This window comes from Neltuma alba, unplaced genomic scaffold, assembly GCF_004799145.2.
Source record: "Neltuma alba isolate B1F8T4 unplaced genomic scaffold, ASM479914v2 tig00011126_pilon, whole genome shotgun sequence".
In the NCBI taxonomy this organism is placed as follows: domain Eukaryota; kingdom Viridiplantae; phylum Streptophyta; class Magnoliopsida; order Fabales; family Fabaceae; genus Neltuma; species Neltuma alba.
In genome coordinates, this window is record NW_021635862.1 from 127,898 (window position 1) to 147,293 (window position 19,396).

At 38.4% G+C, this 19,396-nt stretch overlaps 1 protein-coding gene across 3 annotated transcripts; it reads right to left on the minus strand.

The window, feature by feature from the left end:
- Positions 1-7,592: 7,592 nt before the first annotated feature.
- Positions 7,593-9,578, minus strand: LOC114761583 (ethylene-responsive transcription factor CRF4-like). 3 transcript variants are annotated; one of them, XM_028950989.1, is made up of 2 exons: positions 8,449-9,578; positions 7,593-8,421 (listed from the first exon to the last, which is right to left on the minus strand). In XM_028950989.1, the coding sequence occupies exons 1-2, from the start codon at positions 8,982-8,984 to the stop codon at positions 7,869-7,871; spliced, it is 1,089 nt and encodes a 362-aa protein (XP_028806822.1). In that variant the 5' UTR covers positions 8,985-9,578; the 3' UTR covers positions 7,593-7,868. The 3 variants fall into 3 exon arrangements, with proteins under 3 accessions (XP_028806822.1, XP_028806823.1, XP_028806821.1); XM_028950990.1 differs by having other exon boundaries at positions 7,593-8,411; positions 8,439-9,578; XM_028950988.1 differs by having other exon boundaries at positions 7,593-9,578.
- Between the last annotated feature and the right edge of the window lie 9,818 nt (positions 9,579-19,396).

The window sequence follows — 19,396 nt, forward strand, 5'->3', positions numbered from 1 at the left end:
ATTATAATTTACCATTTGTCACCAAGAACGATATGAAAGACCCCCTCCCCTCTGCCGTTTCGAATTTCGAGAGGCTTGAAAAAGAAGACCCCTTTCTGCAGAATTAGAACATTGATGATGCTGAATTTTTCGAATGGAAATGATGGCTCTGTGCATGAGAATGGATCGAACTGTTGTGACTCCAAGCTCAATGATATCGCAACGGTTTCACATCGGGATTTCCCCCGAGTGTGGATCGATCATCATCGGTCATCGATCTTTAGTCAATACGCGATTGGAGGAGAAATGTCAAAACGAAAGAAATGTCGGAAAGTTTTTGTTGCTATGTGCATATGATTTCCTGGCAACTTTTTGACCCCCTTGCTTTGCAGATTTAATCATCAAGAAAAAAAGGCGTAAACAACGAAATAAAGCAGCATTAGAAGTTTGAAGCCATAATTAGCACTCGTGATAATTCACCTTCGTCTAAACACTTACTTTGACTTCTCATTGGATGCATTAATCGCCTGAAATTAACGAGCAAAAACAAACACACGTTATCTACAGAACTACGCACTCAGGTGTGATGGACAGCCAGAAAACACAGCCTCCCTTTACTGTCCAACTTTTCCTTGCCATTCTCCAATGTCCAATTCCGCTGTTCCTTTTTCCCTTCGCCAATTAACAAACTTTTTCCCCTGTCACACTTTAATTTAATGATCTCCCGAGGGCCCTGAAAAGATATATTGTGTCCAGATGGAAGCTGTCAGGTTCATAAAGATAGGTCAACTTGCAAAGATCTTTTACCCCATCAACTTAATTAGTTGTAGATTCAAACTCCAATGCTTCTTTTTATATATATAGGGACGGCCCGACCACGTTCAACTCCCGACATAGTAAACGGGAAAACATTTTTAATACAAATTAGTTATATGTACATTCATCGTGTTTGAAAACATGTAATGAGATAGTCAAAGAGAACGTACGACATCGACATCAAATCTCTCCAAGTCTCCATTGCTTCGGCCTGTCTGCATGCAAGAAAGCATCGGGTCTCGTGCTCATTTTCTCACTACCTGACAATAAACAGCATTGCAAATTAGTTATTCATATATTTTGGACGCCGTCCTGTTCCATCCCCTGTTCATGAGAATTTGGATCCTTGTTCTGCCTCTGCCTTTACTACGCGAAACACGATGCGCGGGGCTACTCACCAAATTAAAGGGCCCCGTTTTGAATATATATACGTGGTTGTGGTGGTTTAGAGTCAAATGAGGATTACTCTCAATTATTTTTTTTGGGTTTATAGCTATAATCCATGCGTTGTGAAATTACGACCAATCACGTGATGAAATTATAATCTTTGCCCTGACTTTTCAACAAGGTGTGTGTGTGTGAGAATATGTATGAAGATAATGAAATGGGGACGCATGATACATGGTATAATTGTAGCGAGGGAAATGGAGGGGTTTTGAAAGAAATGGGGCGGTTGGACTTGTGTCGGCGGGTGAGGCCTCACTGTGGGGCTCTCCGCAGGGGATCACGACGCGCGTTCCGTTGAAACGCGCCGTGACGCTTCCTCATCATTCCCATTTCCCACGTACTCCTTTCACACTCACAACATACATACAATTTGCATCCTCACAATTGCCATGCGTGTTTCACGTGATCTCCTTTTTCCTCCTCACTATCTTTCACTTTCCTTCCATTTTTTCTGACAAACAGTATTATTTAACCGAACCCACACACACAAATAAAAAAAAACTTTGAAGTGAAGGCATGGGAGGCAGATTCTTCCGTTAATTTTTTTTTCTCAAATAAAGGCTGTGAAATAATATTAGATAATAAATTAAAGATGTGTTTTTCAGCTTTCGCGGGACCCAGGAATATTTTTTTGGGGCCCGGGGGGGGAGGTGGCTAATTTAGGCTTGACAAATATTTTGTTTCTTCTTCTTCTTTTTTTTTCTAAATTCGGAGGAGGAAAGGAACGAAAGAAAAGCTTGGAGGAGCGGAGCCTACAAGTGGGGCGAAGTGGGGAGAGGAATGGAGTGGGGCCCATTGTTACTTAAGACGGCCCAATAGCATGCGTCCAATTGTATGGGCCTTGACTTCTTTGGGAGTATTGAGGAACACCCAAAAGTAAATCAACGGGATTAGATCTAGCAAAAAGGGCTAGTCTCTCACAAAGTAACGAATTAAGATTCGAATTCTGTTGGAAGAGGTACCACATTTAGTGTTTGACAGTGTCTCAAATAGGATTACTTTCAATAGGAAAATATTTATATTGTAGGAAAAAAAAAAAAGGAACACCCAAAAGTATTTTTAAAAAATACGTTTTTTGTAAAATGAGGTAGATTATTTTACATATTTAATTTTTATATGATTAAAGTATTTTTAAAATTATGGTTTGGTTTTTATCCAAATACTCCTTTAGTAATCTAGAGTTGAATTATTAGAAATGGGGAATTTCCACTCCTACGTTCTGAATTTCTAATATATTTCGTTGAAATTAAAAAAGCCTTTGAACTGTATTTTTTATATTTAAAAAAAAGGTAATTTCATGATGTGGCAAAAGGTGAAACTAATTAATAATAAAAAAATTAATGGCATATCTTATACTACCTTCGATATTAAGTGTAAGATCCAGTGGGATACTTTAAGGTTATAAATGAGAGGAGAGCGGTAGAAAAGCAGGAGTTAAATGGAAGAAAGCACTGATGGAGTTGACCATAGCAGTGGTTGCATGAGAAATTCTGGTGGCCACCAATGCAATATAGAGAGGTAGGCTGGTAGGCCGCGAGCGTACCAAGTTGCCTCTAACTCTGTTCCCCAAAAGCCTCCCACATTTCTTCAATTCCTCACCTAACTTCCCCTCTCTCTCTCCCCCCCCCCCTCGTTCCATTGCAACATGACTTGTATCTCCTCCATTTCAAAAAGTTTACCATCTTCCCATTTTCCAAGTTTATTTGAATTCTACATGGATAGTAGACCCTAAGCAGAACGTGAGCTAATAATGTGTGGTAATTCAATATCACCCAAACCTCTGTTCCCTTTTTAAATGGAACCCGTCATGTGTGAAGTCGAAGTGACTTCATTCAAGTCCTGTGTTGGCCCCCGTCGGCACCACAAAGTGAAGAAATCCCCAGCACATGCCCACTATCACCGCATTTTCCCCACCAAAATACTGTCCCTTCTTCACCTCTATCTATCATTTTCTTCATCTCCTCCCTTTGATTGTAGAACATACGACCCTAGAATCATATATCATCACTATATTTTGGATCCCCTCTTGTAATCTCATACTAACATTAATCACTCTCATGTGTAAATACGCACATGGCCCACTTTAATACTGTTCTTATAACATATCATGCTATGTGTGAGTCAAGGACAAGGCCTATTGCAACTCGTGAATCTGACATCATTCGTTCACACTGATCAGCCACATTCCTACTTCTTTCTGCACAGAAAACAGCTCAAACCTGTACGCACGGCACAGTACAATCTGAGGCTCCTTTGTCCTTGGCAAGCTTTGGCCATATAACATCATGCCAGGCCAGCTTTTGCCAATGCTGCCAGCAGTGCTCCATCCACTTTCGCTTCGTATCATTCAAAACGATTTCTGTTTCATAATTCCCATTATATGGCCACTTTCCTCTCTTCTGAGTGGCCGCTTCCCTATCGACACCTCTCTTCCTCATTCGTACCCACATTATCAGATCCAACTCCATCGTTGTCTGCATAATGAAAAACCCATTACGGAACTGAAAGTGACTCTCAGATCAATCAGTCTCTAGAATCTGTCCTTTCATTGCTTTCACCAGTTCGGTTGTATGGTTATAAGCTATTTATTTGTTTATTAATTTGTTAATTATTAATTGCTTATATATATATATATATATATATATATATACCTGTGCCTGTAGAATGACAGAATAACTGAAGCACTATCAGATTACAAGGTGACCTTGTTGGGGTTCTATCCATGACCTTATGGACTATTGGCAAGTCGCATAGGCTAGAATTTAATAAACTATCTAAAAATGTCAGGTCCTTTAAGCTTTTTATGCATACTTTCTAAAAGTGATCGACCAGAGGCCATAATTGCCCCTCCACCCCCGACTGGTACAGTGAAAGTAACACAACTATATATAAACAGTAGTGCTTGGAGATGTGGGTGATGATGCAGAGTGAATCGAAGGAAGTCTAAATTTAATTATATCTCACGTGAAAGCAGATATCATGAAAGTTTGACATTAAAAAAGAAATTTATGGGCAGGAAGATATTTTTATAGTGAAATAGGTTGCATCACAGGATAATGTTTTTAAATTCATGGGACTCCTTACAATCATGAAACTATCATTTCAAACATGTCCTTCCTCCTAGCCATGCCTGCTGCTTCATCATGAACAGTGTGCCTTTTGGAGCTGCTTCCTGAAATTTTATGTCATATTCACAGGGATGGTTTTTTTTTTTTTATTCATTTGAATTTTTTGAAAATGAGATTTTCAGGTCCTTTGCTGTACTATATATTAGAACATACACAACCAAAAAAAAAAAAAAGAGCTCATAATTATGATATTCTCAACTTTGACTCCGCACAACTAATTTTGTCATTATTTTCCTAACGTTTAAAATTTTCAACATTCTGGTTTTTATTAATATTTTAAAAACTATTTATGATCTCATGTGTCTTATATATTAGTAATATATTTTGTAATTGATCATTTATCATGTTCATTTATTTGCTACATTTTATTATTTTATGATTTGATGCAATATTTTGTTAAAATTTCATGTAATAACCAGCTTGAACCCCATATAAACGTACAGGGATTCTTAATTCGTTTCATAACAACACAAAGTTGAGAAAAACAAATCAATTGTTAAGAAAACAAAGTAAATCAATTCTATGTATGCACATCGCAAAGGGGTATGCATTTTTTTTAAAAAAAGGACACACTAAAATGTTAAAAAATAATTTTACGTACTCATTGTATTATACTTTTATATTGATATATTGATTAGTTAAAATGTTTTAAAAATTAAAAAATGATTCGGCAGCAGCTTGCTTTCAATTTCTATAGCCGTATTATTATGTCCCTGCAACTTTCTTACATGCCACTGACTTAAAAGTTGCAGAATTGAGAATAAAAAATAGGCACAAAGATGGTATTTAAAGCCAAACCAAGAAAAGATAGTAAATAATAGGAATACAAAACCGACACAGCACTTGCATGAATGAAGAAGAAGGCATTAGGTGAGGCATTTGAATGCTGGGAAGGTGGCAGCAGGGTTTAGATACGAAGTAGTACCGCACAGAAGGCTGGCAGTAGGGCGAGCGAGCACACAGTTAATAATTCCACAGCTGATGAGTTTTATTTATTTATGAATTATGAATTTGAAAGCGGAAACCCCATCAGGTGAGGTGCCACAAAAATAAGTGAAAACGAACTTCAAATATAAATGAAGCACTTGTTTAGTTGCAATCCAGGCAGAGTTGGTAAGCTGTACGCCCCTGCAGTAATGGCTTCAAAACGACATCATTTAATTCCAGCACCACTCTTCCGCCGAGCCGCATTAATCCACATACGTATACATACGGCGTGCATACGAAGGCAGATACAGTATTTGAGGTACAAGGAATATTGCAGAGGCACGTTGTGGGGTTTGATCGGCATAAAAAAGACAAAAGAAATACATATAATGGGGATTCAGGTTGCCAGCTGAGAATTCATATTGATGGACAATAGACTGGGAATTATGGTGGCGGAATAATGTGGTTGTCATTTTCTCTTTTGCCCCCGCCGGACCCTGTCTTTTTCCCTCTTCATCATCAGTTTTTTTCCCTTTCCCTTCTTCTTCTCGTGGTTGGTGGATTCGGGAGACTCCTGAAGATTTCCCTCTCCGAATGAAAAAATTAAAATAAAATAAAAGGACGATTCCGGAATGATGACACGCCTTTTCCCTTAAAGTACCACTGATACTATCAAAATATCTTGTTAACCATAAAAATACACAATTGATCATTCAGTTTAGTCATATTCACTGTGCTGTTAAGATTCGCAGCGGCAATTCTTATTAAGTGGTGTTAAACACGGTGGAATAAAAATTGGAGAAGAATAGAGAGAGGGAGTTGAGGAAGAAGAATGAAGAGGAGAATACTGTGAGAGGAAGAGGAGTGAGGAGAGTGATGATATATTGGTATCTAGAAAGGAATAATGGGAGGAGGCGGGGCGGCAGAGGAAGTGGGAAAAAAGCTTGGGATTAGGCTGCCGCCTGAGTTTTTGACAGCCTCAGAATGGAGCCCATGCATGGCCGAGGGGAGGAACATGGAGATGGAGAGATGTGACTGAACAAGGGAGTGAGAGAAGAATGTGGGAGCATGTCAATTCAAAATCATAATGGCAGACTGATTCTGGGATTGTGAGGGGCGCGTGACTCTCATTATGGCTGCCTCATTTCTAACATATGGGAACGGCAGGTATGCCTATGGCCCCGAAAATGTACATTGCTTCGGACACAATCATAATCATTCACTTTGCAACCCCGCCCTCCCATCTTCATTTCCGTGGAGTGAATCATACTCAACCAATTCTTCTTCCGTTGCTTTCATTTTCTCTTCCCATTTCGTCTCCCCCATATAATACTCTACTATTTTATTCTTTTCTTGTACATTCCCCATCTATGCATCCTACTACATCTACACATTCGTCGATTGAATATATTTCAAGAAATACACTTAAAAAGGGCAGCGACGATTAAAGGAGAGAGATGGAGGGGAGGGAAAACAATAGGAATCTTGAATTTGTGTCCGTGCCAAGCTTCCCGTTTTGTCTTGTGCGCACACTGTGTCCGAGTGCTGCCTATTTTCTCAATTAAAGTATTGCACGAGTACTCCATCCTTGTCATGGGACCTCACCTCTTCATTCTATCAAGACATTTCCCGTATTTCTTTTTTATTTTTTGCCTTTTTGAATTGAAACGGCCTTGGTTGGGCGGCCGGGCCTCCACGTTCGGGACTCAATCCCGTTTCGTGTCACGTCTGTCTCGTGAGAGAGCGAATTGGAAGAAATCTGGCACCCATCATTCATTCACGCCCGAACTATATATGATTCCTTCAATTTGACTTGCTAACTTTATTTCCTTCCTTTTTCTCCGGGAATCATTTTAGGGGGGCTGCCGGCTCCGGCCAATTAAATTCAAAAGTCAAACACAACACGAAACGCTCCTGCGGAAGTTTTTACACAGAAATGAGTTTGGTACAACGTGGAGGTGAAAAAAAGGTGGGAATGAGCAGGAGTCCCGACAACTCCTCATCCCCTTCGCCTTTTCCTTTATACGGCTGCTTTGCGGCCACCACTCTCATCATCAATACCCCAGAAAAAGGCACCCTCCCCTTCACACCTCCCTCCCGCCTACCACCGCAATCACCGCCTTCCCCTTCCACGCTCTCCATTCCTGTTATCTTCTTTCGAAGAATTATTAGTACTAATTAACCATTAATCGACATCAAAATTAAACAAACAAAAAGAATCTGCTCTTTGCGACCTGGCACTTTCGCTCCCGATCCGATTACGAGAATGGTCGTGAAAGATTGAAGACTCATATGGAACGACTCAATACATTTTTGGATTCATAGTTGCGGGGACAATATGTTACACTCTCAACATAGGCTAGTTATTAAGCAACCAACAGTGTCAAATACAAATCTTAAACAAAACTTCACTCGACTATCTCCGTTTGCTATTTATCTCGGAGATTTCAGAGACAAATAATAAATATAATATTTGAAAATGCTCATATTTATGGCTGCCACCGGAGCAAAATGTGGCGAGGGACGGCGGCAATACGCGGAACTCACACTCCACTCCCTGAGTGACCCCCCTCACAGCACCACCAGAGGGTCCGAACCCGACAGTATGTCTTGGAAGTAATCGTCCATTTGGCACGGCGTCGACGGCGAGAATGACTTCTCCAACTCCAACTCCAACTCTGCCTCCCCCACGATCATATCGTCCACTCTGAAATCTTCCTCCGGTAACATCGCCGTCGTCTCCCCCAGAAACGGAGGGCTTTCTTCGAACATTAATGAGTATTCCGGTTCTGGCGTCGAGAAGTCGAACACCTGCTCCCAATTTGGCATATCGAACCCGAAGTAATCCTCGTTCTGCGTGTCGAACCCGAAATAGTCCACCTTCTCATCTGGCATACTCGTTTCGCCTTCACACTCCCGAAACACACCTTCCACTTCGGCTGTCTCCGTCTCGGCCTCACTCTCTTTTTCAGGTTCGCTTGCCTTCTGCGGTTCGGTCTCTTCGCTGCAATTGCTTCTGAATTGCAGCACTGACGTGGGAGATGGCAGACGATGTGATTCGTCGCCGGAATCGTAGCCGGAGCCCGACGCTTCCGACTTCACCACTACATTCATTTCCGGCTTCACCGCCACTTCTGCTTCTTCCGGCTTCTCCCTCGGCGGCGGGGTCACGAAGTTTGTCAACGCGTCTGGTCCACGTATCTTAATTGCTGCATTGTCATACACCATAGCCGCTTCCTCTGCAGTGTCGAAGGTGCCCAACCACACGCGTACACGACGAGCGGGATCTCGAATCTCCGCCGCCCATTTCCCCCAAGGTCTTTGTCGTACTCCTCGGAACTTCCTTCCGTTATTTGTAGAAGAAACCTTAACCGGCCGCCGGCAGGCTTGACTTTCTCCTGCGGGCCTCTTCCGCGGATTGGAAGTCACCGAGCTCCTGCAGCTCGGTTCGATGTTAACCTGGTTCACATAACGCTTCACTCTCTGTCGACTAAAGCAGTACTCTCCTTCCTCATCGCTGGAGGAGTCAGTGGCGTCTGGATCGGTGACAGATATCCGTACCACTCTGGGCTCTATGGGACTGTGAACATCGGCAGCCTTGTTGGCCGCACCCGGCTTGGTGTACTTCTTGGTGACACTTTCGTGGACAGTGTATTTGCATAGGATACTCTGTTCCATGATTTCCATCCCAAGCAGAGCGTATTCTGGGCGAAACAAATAGACCCGGCCTTTGGAATAAAATAGAACCGTGAAGAAGAAGACTGAAACTTTAAGAGGAGCACTCCAAAGGTCTTTTGTTGATAAATCTGCCAAAAAGACACACAAAGGTGGGAGGGGATGGGAAGAAGAAAAGCAATAATGATAGTATTAATGAAATGGGAGGGGGTCAGTGAAGAAACGGGAACCGAAGAGAAAGAGATTGGAATAAAGAGAAAAGAGGAGCTTTTAACATGATGGGGCGGAGAAAGAAACCGCTGGAGGAGCGAAAAACCCGAGTGAGAGCAATAGGGCTTAAAGGAGAAGCCGAAGGAGAATTATTGGGATGGATTCCGATAATCTTGAGCGATTCTCGGCGACACTTTCCTTGAAGTTTCTAAAGGGAAAACTATGTTGGCGCCCTGGAAGAAGAATAAGGGGATTCAAAATCGAAGAGAATAGACGGGGGGGCGAAAAGATGGAGATTCTGGGGTCCTGGACGCTCTGTGTGGCTGTGGGAATGGAGAACAAAGCTAAGCAGCGAGAGTGCCGGTTGAATTTGAAAAGAGAGCTCAAATGGAGAACCAAGAACCAACAGTTTAGCTTTTGAGGGGACCGAAACACCGAAATCTCTGTTTTATAGGATCAAACAGCGGAGATAGGCACGCTCGCGATATCAGACTACCCTTTTTCTTCAAAATTATGAAATTAAATTTGATGCAAATCAGTTTTAGTTTTTTTTTTCCGCGAAAAAATAACGAACCATTCAGATTTTTTCATAGCCCCCACCCCATTTACAAGGGGTGTGAGGGAAAGATGTGGCAAAATGGTACGTCCCGCCGCATCCTTGAGATCTTGACACGTAGCCGAACCGGGGCCCGCAGAGGAGCCCTGAACCTATGGAGTAAGAAGCATCAACGGTGCTGAGTAATCATATCTCGAACATTGCGATGCCGGTCACGTGAGGCCCAAGATACCCGGTCACACTTAATATTAATCGGTCAAATTGTTTTGACCAACCAAAAAAGGATCTTTGATTCTAATTTACCTTTTCCCCTGATTTATGCCCCAGATTTGCCGACGAACGCGAGTGATTAAGGCGGGAAGGTCAAGGGTAATTCCGTAATAATGTCAATTTCCGGAAACACTTCAGGCTGTGCTGGCCAGTGGCCATATGGTGGGCCACTGATTTTTCTTTTTTTCTAGCGGTTAAAGACGGGAAAAAAAAAAAAAAGAGCTTCTATTTTAAACTTGGATTTTGCGGTTCCGTTTAATAACAGATTTTTTTATAATATTTACTTTTTACAGCTAAGAACTAACGTGGCGGGCAACCTAGAATTCGCCGCCATTTATAATTCGATTCTGTACGTCTCTGGGTTTTTCCCCCTGTTCACCGTTACATGTATCGAGATATGCCCCTACTGTACGCGCGGGAGGGAGTCGTGCCACACACTCTCTAGCGACGCTGGAAAACGGCGAACACTCGAGTGAAATAGGACTCCGCAGTATCCATTATTGTGGAAATTGAGCTTTGCTTGGGTTTAAAGCAATGATAGGGCATGGCCAGGAAAAAATCAAATGGGAGGACCGGCTTTGACCCACATCAGTAACGTTTGAATATAAATTATATTTTTTCCCAAAAAGGATATAATTAAGACGAGAGTAACGTTTGGGGAATGAATCGCTGTGATTCAAAATCATTTTACCAGTCGGATGCATTATGACGTTGGATTTATTTCCTTTTAACATAATGTTGTACATATCAGAATACTGAGTATTTGCTGGGCTAAATAATAATAAACAAGCATTAAGTGATTGGCAGGGGGAATGTTTGGTTTTTGCCATGGAGTCAATGATAAATCTAAAAGAAGGAAACCTTTCAAATGGAAGGCAAGCGAACTGTTTCTTATAAATCAAGGAATGGAAGAATGTCAACGTTTTTATATACGGTGATTACGCTCCAAGAATGTGCAGCGGAGGATTATTTATGATCAGCATTTATATGGCAACAGGACAAATTTTGCAATCACATAGTGATATTCATTTGTTCCGAACAAGTGTCAAAATTATTCTCCCACAGATTTTTTTTTTTTGGGGGGAGGGTTTCCTTGATTCCAAAGAGAAAAGAGAAATATGCTTTAGAAGTCGCGTAATATTTTGGGCACGGGGAAAAAAAGAAAGGGAGGGGAGCTTTTTGGAGGAGCGCGTGTGAGAGAGTAAATAAAGAACGAAGAGTGTGGCGTGCCTGAGGGAGGTTGATACGTTGCCTAGCGCAGAGGCGCACACATTGCTCGGGCCAGTGGTTCCACAGCAGCACGTGGGCCCCACATCCATCCGACGTACGGCTGCTTTATCGACCTCCTCCTCTCCTTTTACGTGCTAACCAAAACTAACCACCGCTACTTATTTCACCCATCTAACTCTTCTCTGTCTCGCAACAAATTAATCACGTTTTAAGAATTCCCATATTCACAGTATTTTCCGGAAAAAAAAAGGTTAAAGTGTAATTTTGATCATGATCTTAATTTTGTTTTTAATCTTTTAATAGTATAATTTTGCTCTGATCTTATTTCTCAAGTGTAATTTTATTCTTGATCTTTTTTTTCTCCAGTGCAATTTTGCCGCGGATCTTGGGATGCAATTCTGACCTTAAGAGGCAAAATTACATCTAAAAAAAAGATCATGGTTAAAATTACACTATTACAAAATCAAAGACAAAACTTTATCTGAAGAATAAGATTAGGGTTAAAATTGTACTTTAACCCCAAAAAAAATTTCTTAAGGAACAAAATACTATATGACTACTAGTTTTTATTCCTTTTTATTCCCAATTCACTTCCATTAATTAGGATGGACCACTCAAAATGATAGGCTGGACACCATCGATTATTAACCCGTATGTGAATTAAAAAGCCCCCCATTAAACATGCAGAACTAATTAATATAAGGCATATGCCCTCGTTCGTTTCTAATTAGGATTTCACTGTTTTTAAAAAAATCCTTCTGATTTTTGTTTGCCGTTTTCCGTGAATACATGATTTTCTTTAAATATATATATATATATATATATATACACACGAGCAACAAATTAACAAAGCCAACAAGTTCCTGTAATTAATTTATTTCCAAAAACCGTTTGTTATTTTCTTGTCTGTCATTTGGCCTCACTTTTAATTGAATTGGTGAGTATGAATTGCGTATATTTATTTATTTTGGTGGTTAATAACACAGGTCAAAGTATATAATTATATATGGCGTTAGCCACTTGTGCAAAAGACTCCAGCAAGTGGGGAGGTTGCTGAAATTCGAGATACAAATCTGCCCTTTCCTTGTCCGGTTTGTGTAAACCAAGACATTTATTTATTTTTTTTATAAAAAAAAAGTACAAAACTGAACCGTATCCAATGATATTTTTGCTGCCCGCTATCACAGACACAGGCGTCACTACTCACTGTGGAAATATTGACCCTAATATTGCCAATTTACATTAAAAAAGAAACGGCTTATTAATTGGAAACAAGAGATTATGTGCCAGACCCAGAACCGGCCCTGGCGAAATATCGCATGCAAAAACAATGCATAAAACAAAGAGGTCGACGCCTTTTGGTTGTATCTCTGAATTTTTAAGAAATAACGAAAATTAAATAAATTGGAAGAAGACGCAAGTGGAAGGGGGTGATGGTGGCCGTGATTGGCCCTCCCCAGTCCAGCTAAGACAGGCGTCGTTATGTGGCACGCAATGATTGGTGGTTGGGCTTTCTTATTCAGAATTAAGGAATTATATATTTTGGGGAAAAAACAACAAATTAAAATAGAGAGTGAATAAAATTTGCACATAAATTCAAGGGACTGCTTTTTGCCGATTTGGATGGGGAAGGCTGTTTTGGTTTATGTAGCATCGCTTTGTACACAGATACATGTGCTTCCATGTTTTCTCGACTCAACTCGTTCTATTTTAAAACAGTAGTATTCAATTTGAATCTTGAATTATTATTATTATTATTCTTTTAAAACAGTAGTATTCAATTTGAATCTTGAATTATTATTATTATTATTCTTAGAATGAAAGTATATACCTACCAAAAAAAAAAATAGATGATTTGTAATTTTAATGTGCATTCCATGAATAATAAGTATATTTGGTGATGTCTATCAAAAGACTACTGATCAATGTCCAAGGGGTGATGATGCCGGAATCAGGCACTACTCACATGAGATGTTGCATTTTTCCGACACAAAAATAGCGGAGCACAACCATAACTACACACACAAACACAGCTTTAATCAATTGCATAAACATTATTTCTTGCGTTATAAGAAATTTTTTCCAAAACCCCGCACATATAACTTAAAAGGAAAAAAATTGGGTCAAATTGTTTGTATCTATTATGTCAAATTCTTCAATCACGCATGGTCATATGTTTTTTTTCCCCTCAATATGAATTTATGATTAAATGAAGTGAATTCTTCGAACTAGCTACTCGGTAAATCATTGTGAATAAAAGACAGCATTCAGCGATGTGAAACAAAGACGTATAGGGAATATAATTAAGAATTTGTAGGGAATTAATTAATATTATATAATATGGGAAGGAAAATGGGAAGTCGAGGTAATAATGGGAGTGATGGCGAGTCACATGATGAGGGGGGAGTGGGAACAAGTAAACAGTGTAAAACATGGGTGTGGGTTTGAGGAGTGGCAGTGACGAGGTTGGTGCACATATATCTGTGGTGTGCATAATTAAATTCACTCATGTGACTTTATCATTTCATGTTTCCCTATTTTCTTTCATTTCTTACCCTACCTCCCCACCTCTTCACTCATTCTTCCTTACTTCCCAGTTGCACACATTATATTTAAACCTCGTCTAATAAATTGTATTCTTAAAACCTGTGTATATACACTAGGGGTTGGGTGACTTGGATCTAGCAAAATAGGCTAATCCCTCGTAACGTGGTAAACGACAATTTCAATTAAATCCTCTCTATCTCGGTGAAGTGCTCGCATTTAATGTCTGATAATGACTCGAACAAAATTATCTCTAATGGGAGAATAATTGTGAATAGCAAAAAAAAAAAAAAACTCTTTTTTCCTTGTAACTAACAAGTTATACCTACACTAGTTTTTATCACCATTCATATAACCAACAAGTTATCCCAACTTTTGTTATGTTTCATAAAACTATACCTGTGCTAGTTTTAAACATCTTAATTTTTAAATAAATATGTAAGAAATAAACTCTTTTTTAAGCATGCCCTTATCTATAAGAGGCAAGTAAGAGAGGAAAAGTACGAAAGAGAATGCAGTAAAACTTTTAATTAATACAATTAATATATAAAATTAATTAGAAGTAAAAATAGCAAAAACACATCAAATGTTTAGAACCACAAGTGGGATCTTATAAAAAGCATCAAGATAATTTAAATTTCATGTTCTTATGAAAAAGACAGAAGGGAGTATAATACAAGCCTCATTTTAATGAATCCATATAATTTCTAGTGTACTCCCTCGCTGGAGAGCGTGTGTGGGGCATGGTAACTTTTGAGTTACTATACAGTTAGGTGGGGAATGCAAGTTGAGAAATGAAAGCTGGAGATCCGAATACCAAAAAAGAGGATGGTCACAACAAACAAGGCGTGTGAAAACCAGGAGGGAATTGAACCGAGAAAAGACAAAAGTGGAGAGTTGTAACATTGGAGAACGCAGGGTGCGAGTGTGATGTAGGCAAATGGCTCTCTCGGTCTGGGGGTGTTGTGTTCCATTGAGCCAAGTGAAGCTTTTCCCACATACAGACACTCACTCCAACCTCAATAGCCAAACAACACCATATTCGACAAACCACATCACAACCCCCCCCCCCCAACTTGTTCTTTAATTTTCATTATTTTAAGGTGAAACTCCCTAGAACGTCGTCGTTCCTTCTCACCTTCATTTCTTGCCTTCCTCACCACACACACCCTCACGTTCTCTTCATTAATTAAATGCTAATAATAATAATTAAGGGATTAATCAATCGGGGTTCATCAGTGAATGAAGTCAATATTGTGGGCATGGAGTCCGAGATTAGATGCGGCATGTTGGATTCTTGTGAATCTGTCATTAATGTGTGCCTTCGTCCCGTCTTCAATTTCTTCTTCCAAATCCTCCGCTGTCCCCACGCATTTCCATGCCCCCTTTGATTTTCGCGTAACTGCCTTCTCCTCCCCTTTACTCTTTTACTCTCCCCACAATCATCTTTGCTTTCACGAATTACTCGCTATTTAATTTCCAACCTCTATTTTGTAAATTAGTAGTTATTTAATTCTCATATTTAGACTCCAATAGTAACATGACCATACACATGTCATGTTCATTCGTGGAGGGACATCTATGGAATTGAAGCCGGAAATAGATCAAAATTGTGAATATATACTCACTACTAAGTTAGGAAAGATTTACTATCACTTTCGGAATACTTAATTACTCCAGGTTTTTGTGGAAAAAAAATAATTTCAAAGTAAGAAGGGACTCTCTATATAAATATTAAATAAAGCGTGCTAAGTTTTTTTTTTTTTGACAAAGGTTAAATGAACTGTGAGTAATGAGAGAAGTTCAACCATTCTTCATACACGTATATTAATGTATAAAACATGTCGGAGTGTGCTTAGACGGAGAAAACAGATGAAATTATATAGTAGGGTTAGACAAAATATAACTGTATGAACTTAACCGACCTGTTCATGTGTTGTTGCGAAATTTTGGTATAGATTGAGTCTGCCTAGAAAGATTTTATTTTTGCGTTTTCATCTCTGCTGAGTCCGTCAATAATTTTCCCAACAAAATAGCATTTGACGATCTTTTCGATTCCCAATTAAATTTAATAAGATCTGGAAGTAATATGTATAGCTTGATCAGTGCAATAAAAGTTTTTCAAATTGTCATTCATTGTTTATTGACCCTGGAATATATCTGAAGAAGGATATATAATGGCGATACGATGTAAAACACTTTTCACCGACACAAGAAAAAGAAAAAGAAAATACAGCTTTTTTCTTTTATTTGAATTTTAGTTTTGAAAAGAAGAAGGCAGATGATGCAGCGCTAAACAAGTGAGGAAGGCCCATGTTTTTGCAATAAATCAAATCCCAGGAACACACAGAATTAAACAAATGAAAGGCAGACCTATTCTTAAAAGAAGGGTCATTTGGTTCAGAAGTCGGAAGCTTTATTATCATGTGTGCGACGTCTTAATCTCTGTGTTACACCTTCATTATCAAACAACCCAGCTCGCTTTTCCATGTAACCCCAACCAAAAACCAAAAACCAAAAAACAAGGTCTAGTCTGATCCGATCTCTCGCAGCAGGATGGCGACTCTTAAAATAATTAATCCCAACATTAATCATGTATTTATCTCCTCTATCTTTTACTGTCCCTAGCTTCATATAATAAGCTTCTCTTCCAAGCAAGAGATGTTGGTTTTCTTTCTGTCTCTACTCTCTCTGTGTGCTTGTAGTCTTCAACCACAAGACTGGCCACTTGAGGAAACAAGAAAATATGATACCTTATAATTAGATCAAGCGTGTGTGTGTCTTTGTGGCTATTATGATGTGGCTCTTTCTGTTTAATCATATCCCTCAATATATATTATATGTGTTTGAATCGGTCCCACTTTTCATTCTGGTTTGGTTTGTAGTAAAGTCTTTGTGACAAAAGTAAAATGATGGGTTCCACTTTTATATATCCCAGGGTAACTTGTAAGATAAATAGAAGTTATTATTACTTAATTAACAGTGAAAGTTGATATATATAGAGAATCATCATTTTGGTAGGTAGGATTATGCTGATCTTATTAACCTCAGTCAGCAAGTCAGCAAGGCACGTGCTTCCTCCTCTTTAATTAAAATCTCTTGCTAAGTACTTGGGATGGGAAGGCAATCAAAATATTTGAAAAGGAAAACGCTTTTACAAGTTAAATTGGAAAAGAAATAGTTTTAAACCCCTCTATTTATAAATTGACAAAAGATGCTAAAATAAATATATTGCCATAAAAGGAAACTCAAGAAAAAGTGAAAAGGCAGTAATTTAAAAGCAACCCATTATATTTACGCAGGCATTTTCTTTTCTTCTCTTTCCCCCACTTTCCCTCCTTTGTGATGAAAAGAAAGATTTGCCTTCCTATACTTTTCTGGTTTATATTCTCCTTCATCACTTTCCATTCTAAAGCAAGTAGAATCCTCTCATCCATGAGTAATTTTTTTCCTTTTTATTTCGGTAGGGCGATTAAAGTCATCTTTTGTTCTTCTTTCACCAGTTAAATGCAACTTTATTTCTTGTCAAGCTTATTTTTTGTTCTCCTATCTTTTGCATATATATTATATTTTGGTGACAAACGACCATTACCTGCAACACCACTTAGGGAAAGAAAAAAATGAAGAAGAAAAGATAAGGCTATATAGCTACATGTTAAGTTGAATATAGGGGGGTTTGGCAGGATTCATATTTTCAAATGAATGGATTGTGAATGAAGATTCACGGCTGTTGAAGCACATCACGTGCTGGTCTGTGCAAAATTCTCGACTAAAATAAATGCTATCTGATCATAAGCACGCATGGATCTCAATTTACTAATCTCATGTGGAAAAGTGAGAGCCTCATGCATAAGAAAGTTTCGTGAGAGATCTTTATTTCTTTCCTTTTTCCCCCAAAAACTGAAATGAACTTTTTTTTTAACATGGTTCAGATTTATTCCAACACTTAGTGAGTAGGACGTGGGAGAATTAAAAGTTGGTGTCAGTTGTTCTCACTCCCATGTTCGACTATTCGCAGAGTTTGGTCCCAGAAATTAAAATGGCAAAAAGGCCTTTTCCATGCAACTCAATTTTATTGTAATAAAACTACTCTAAATTTCAGATTCTATTTAATTTACGCATGTGAGTGTGAACAAAGAAAATCGAATCTCTATTTGCTTCCAGGAACTTGCACAAACGGGCACTGCATTTAATAATTAATATCAATAAAAGTTAAATCTAATGAAAGGAGTTGGTTCCTTACAACATAGTGAATCAGTATTTAAAATTTTATTAGGAGAATTGTCCACATTTAATACCCAATAATAACTTGACTAGGTTAAAAACTAATATGATCAGGCCGACATTGCTCTTTTTTTAAAAAAAAAAAAACTCTTTGTAAATGATACTGAGTTAAAAAGAAATTCCAAACACTCACTGTTACTTCGCAAATTTTTCTTGCCGGCATTATTTCACAAATACTTTTAGAGTAAAAATGGCATTTGACCCTTCCTTTTATTCACAGTTGCATATGAGCATACATTTCATATTTGATTACCACATTTTAATAGGTAGGCATTTTAATTCTTCCTGTGCACTTGTAATTTGTATATAAACATATTTTAAAAACATCTAGTTAAATTATTTTTCCTCCTTATAGTTTTTTATTGTAATAAATGTAATTGAAATCTTTTAATTAAAATTTATATTTGGCTGTAACAAATTTCATTGAGTTCCTATCTTAGTATACCTATAATTATAAATTTGTTGCCATAAAATTATTCATTATTTTAACCCTGTACGCTCACAAACACACGCACATGCAAACATACATACATATATGTCCACAGGAGGCTTATAATACTATATCAGTAATCTTAGTTACAAAAAGTAAATTTTTAACATTTTTGAAATTATTGAAAATCGGTGATATGTTTTAGAAATATCACAGATTTTAAAAGTTGAAGCAATGTTTTTAACATAACTTAACAGAAATTTCTCGTACATTATGGTGTACCATGCCACTATGAAATATTAGTGTACGTAGATTTATTATTGGTCACCTACCAGTACCGCATTGATCATATATATTGTCGAGACATTCATAAGGTGAACATTAAATAGGCAAATCTGATATAGTATGTTGAATGAAATTTAATATATAATTTAGAAAATGAAAATTATGGGATACAATGAGAAATGATGGAGAGATAATTTAAACAAATGAAAGAAGATGGGATTAGGAGGTAAAGTGAGGAGGTAGTGCGCTACACTGTTCCTTTGAAGAGGGGTTTTGTCTCCCCCACCCTCAACTGCTCAGCGCCGGCTGCCGCCGTTGCTCCCGCCACGTGTATTTCCCTTAACCTTCATTATTTTCATCATCCTTGGTTTTATACTGTTCAAAACCTTTCATCTTTCTTTGTTATTCTCTTCTTTTTTCTTTCTTTTCTAACCATTAGATTAATATATTTCAACGGTTGAGATTTTAATTTTTATAAACTATTTATAAAAATATTTTTTAAAAAATTTAAATCTGAACAGTTAAAGTATTAATTTACTGGTTGGAAAAAAAAAAAAGAAGGGAAGATGATGGAAAGAGAAGAGGTTCCGAACCGGGTTTTATATCAAAATACTA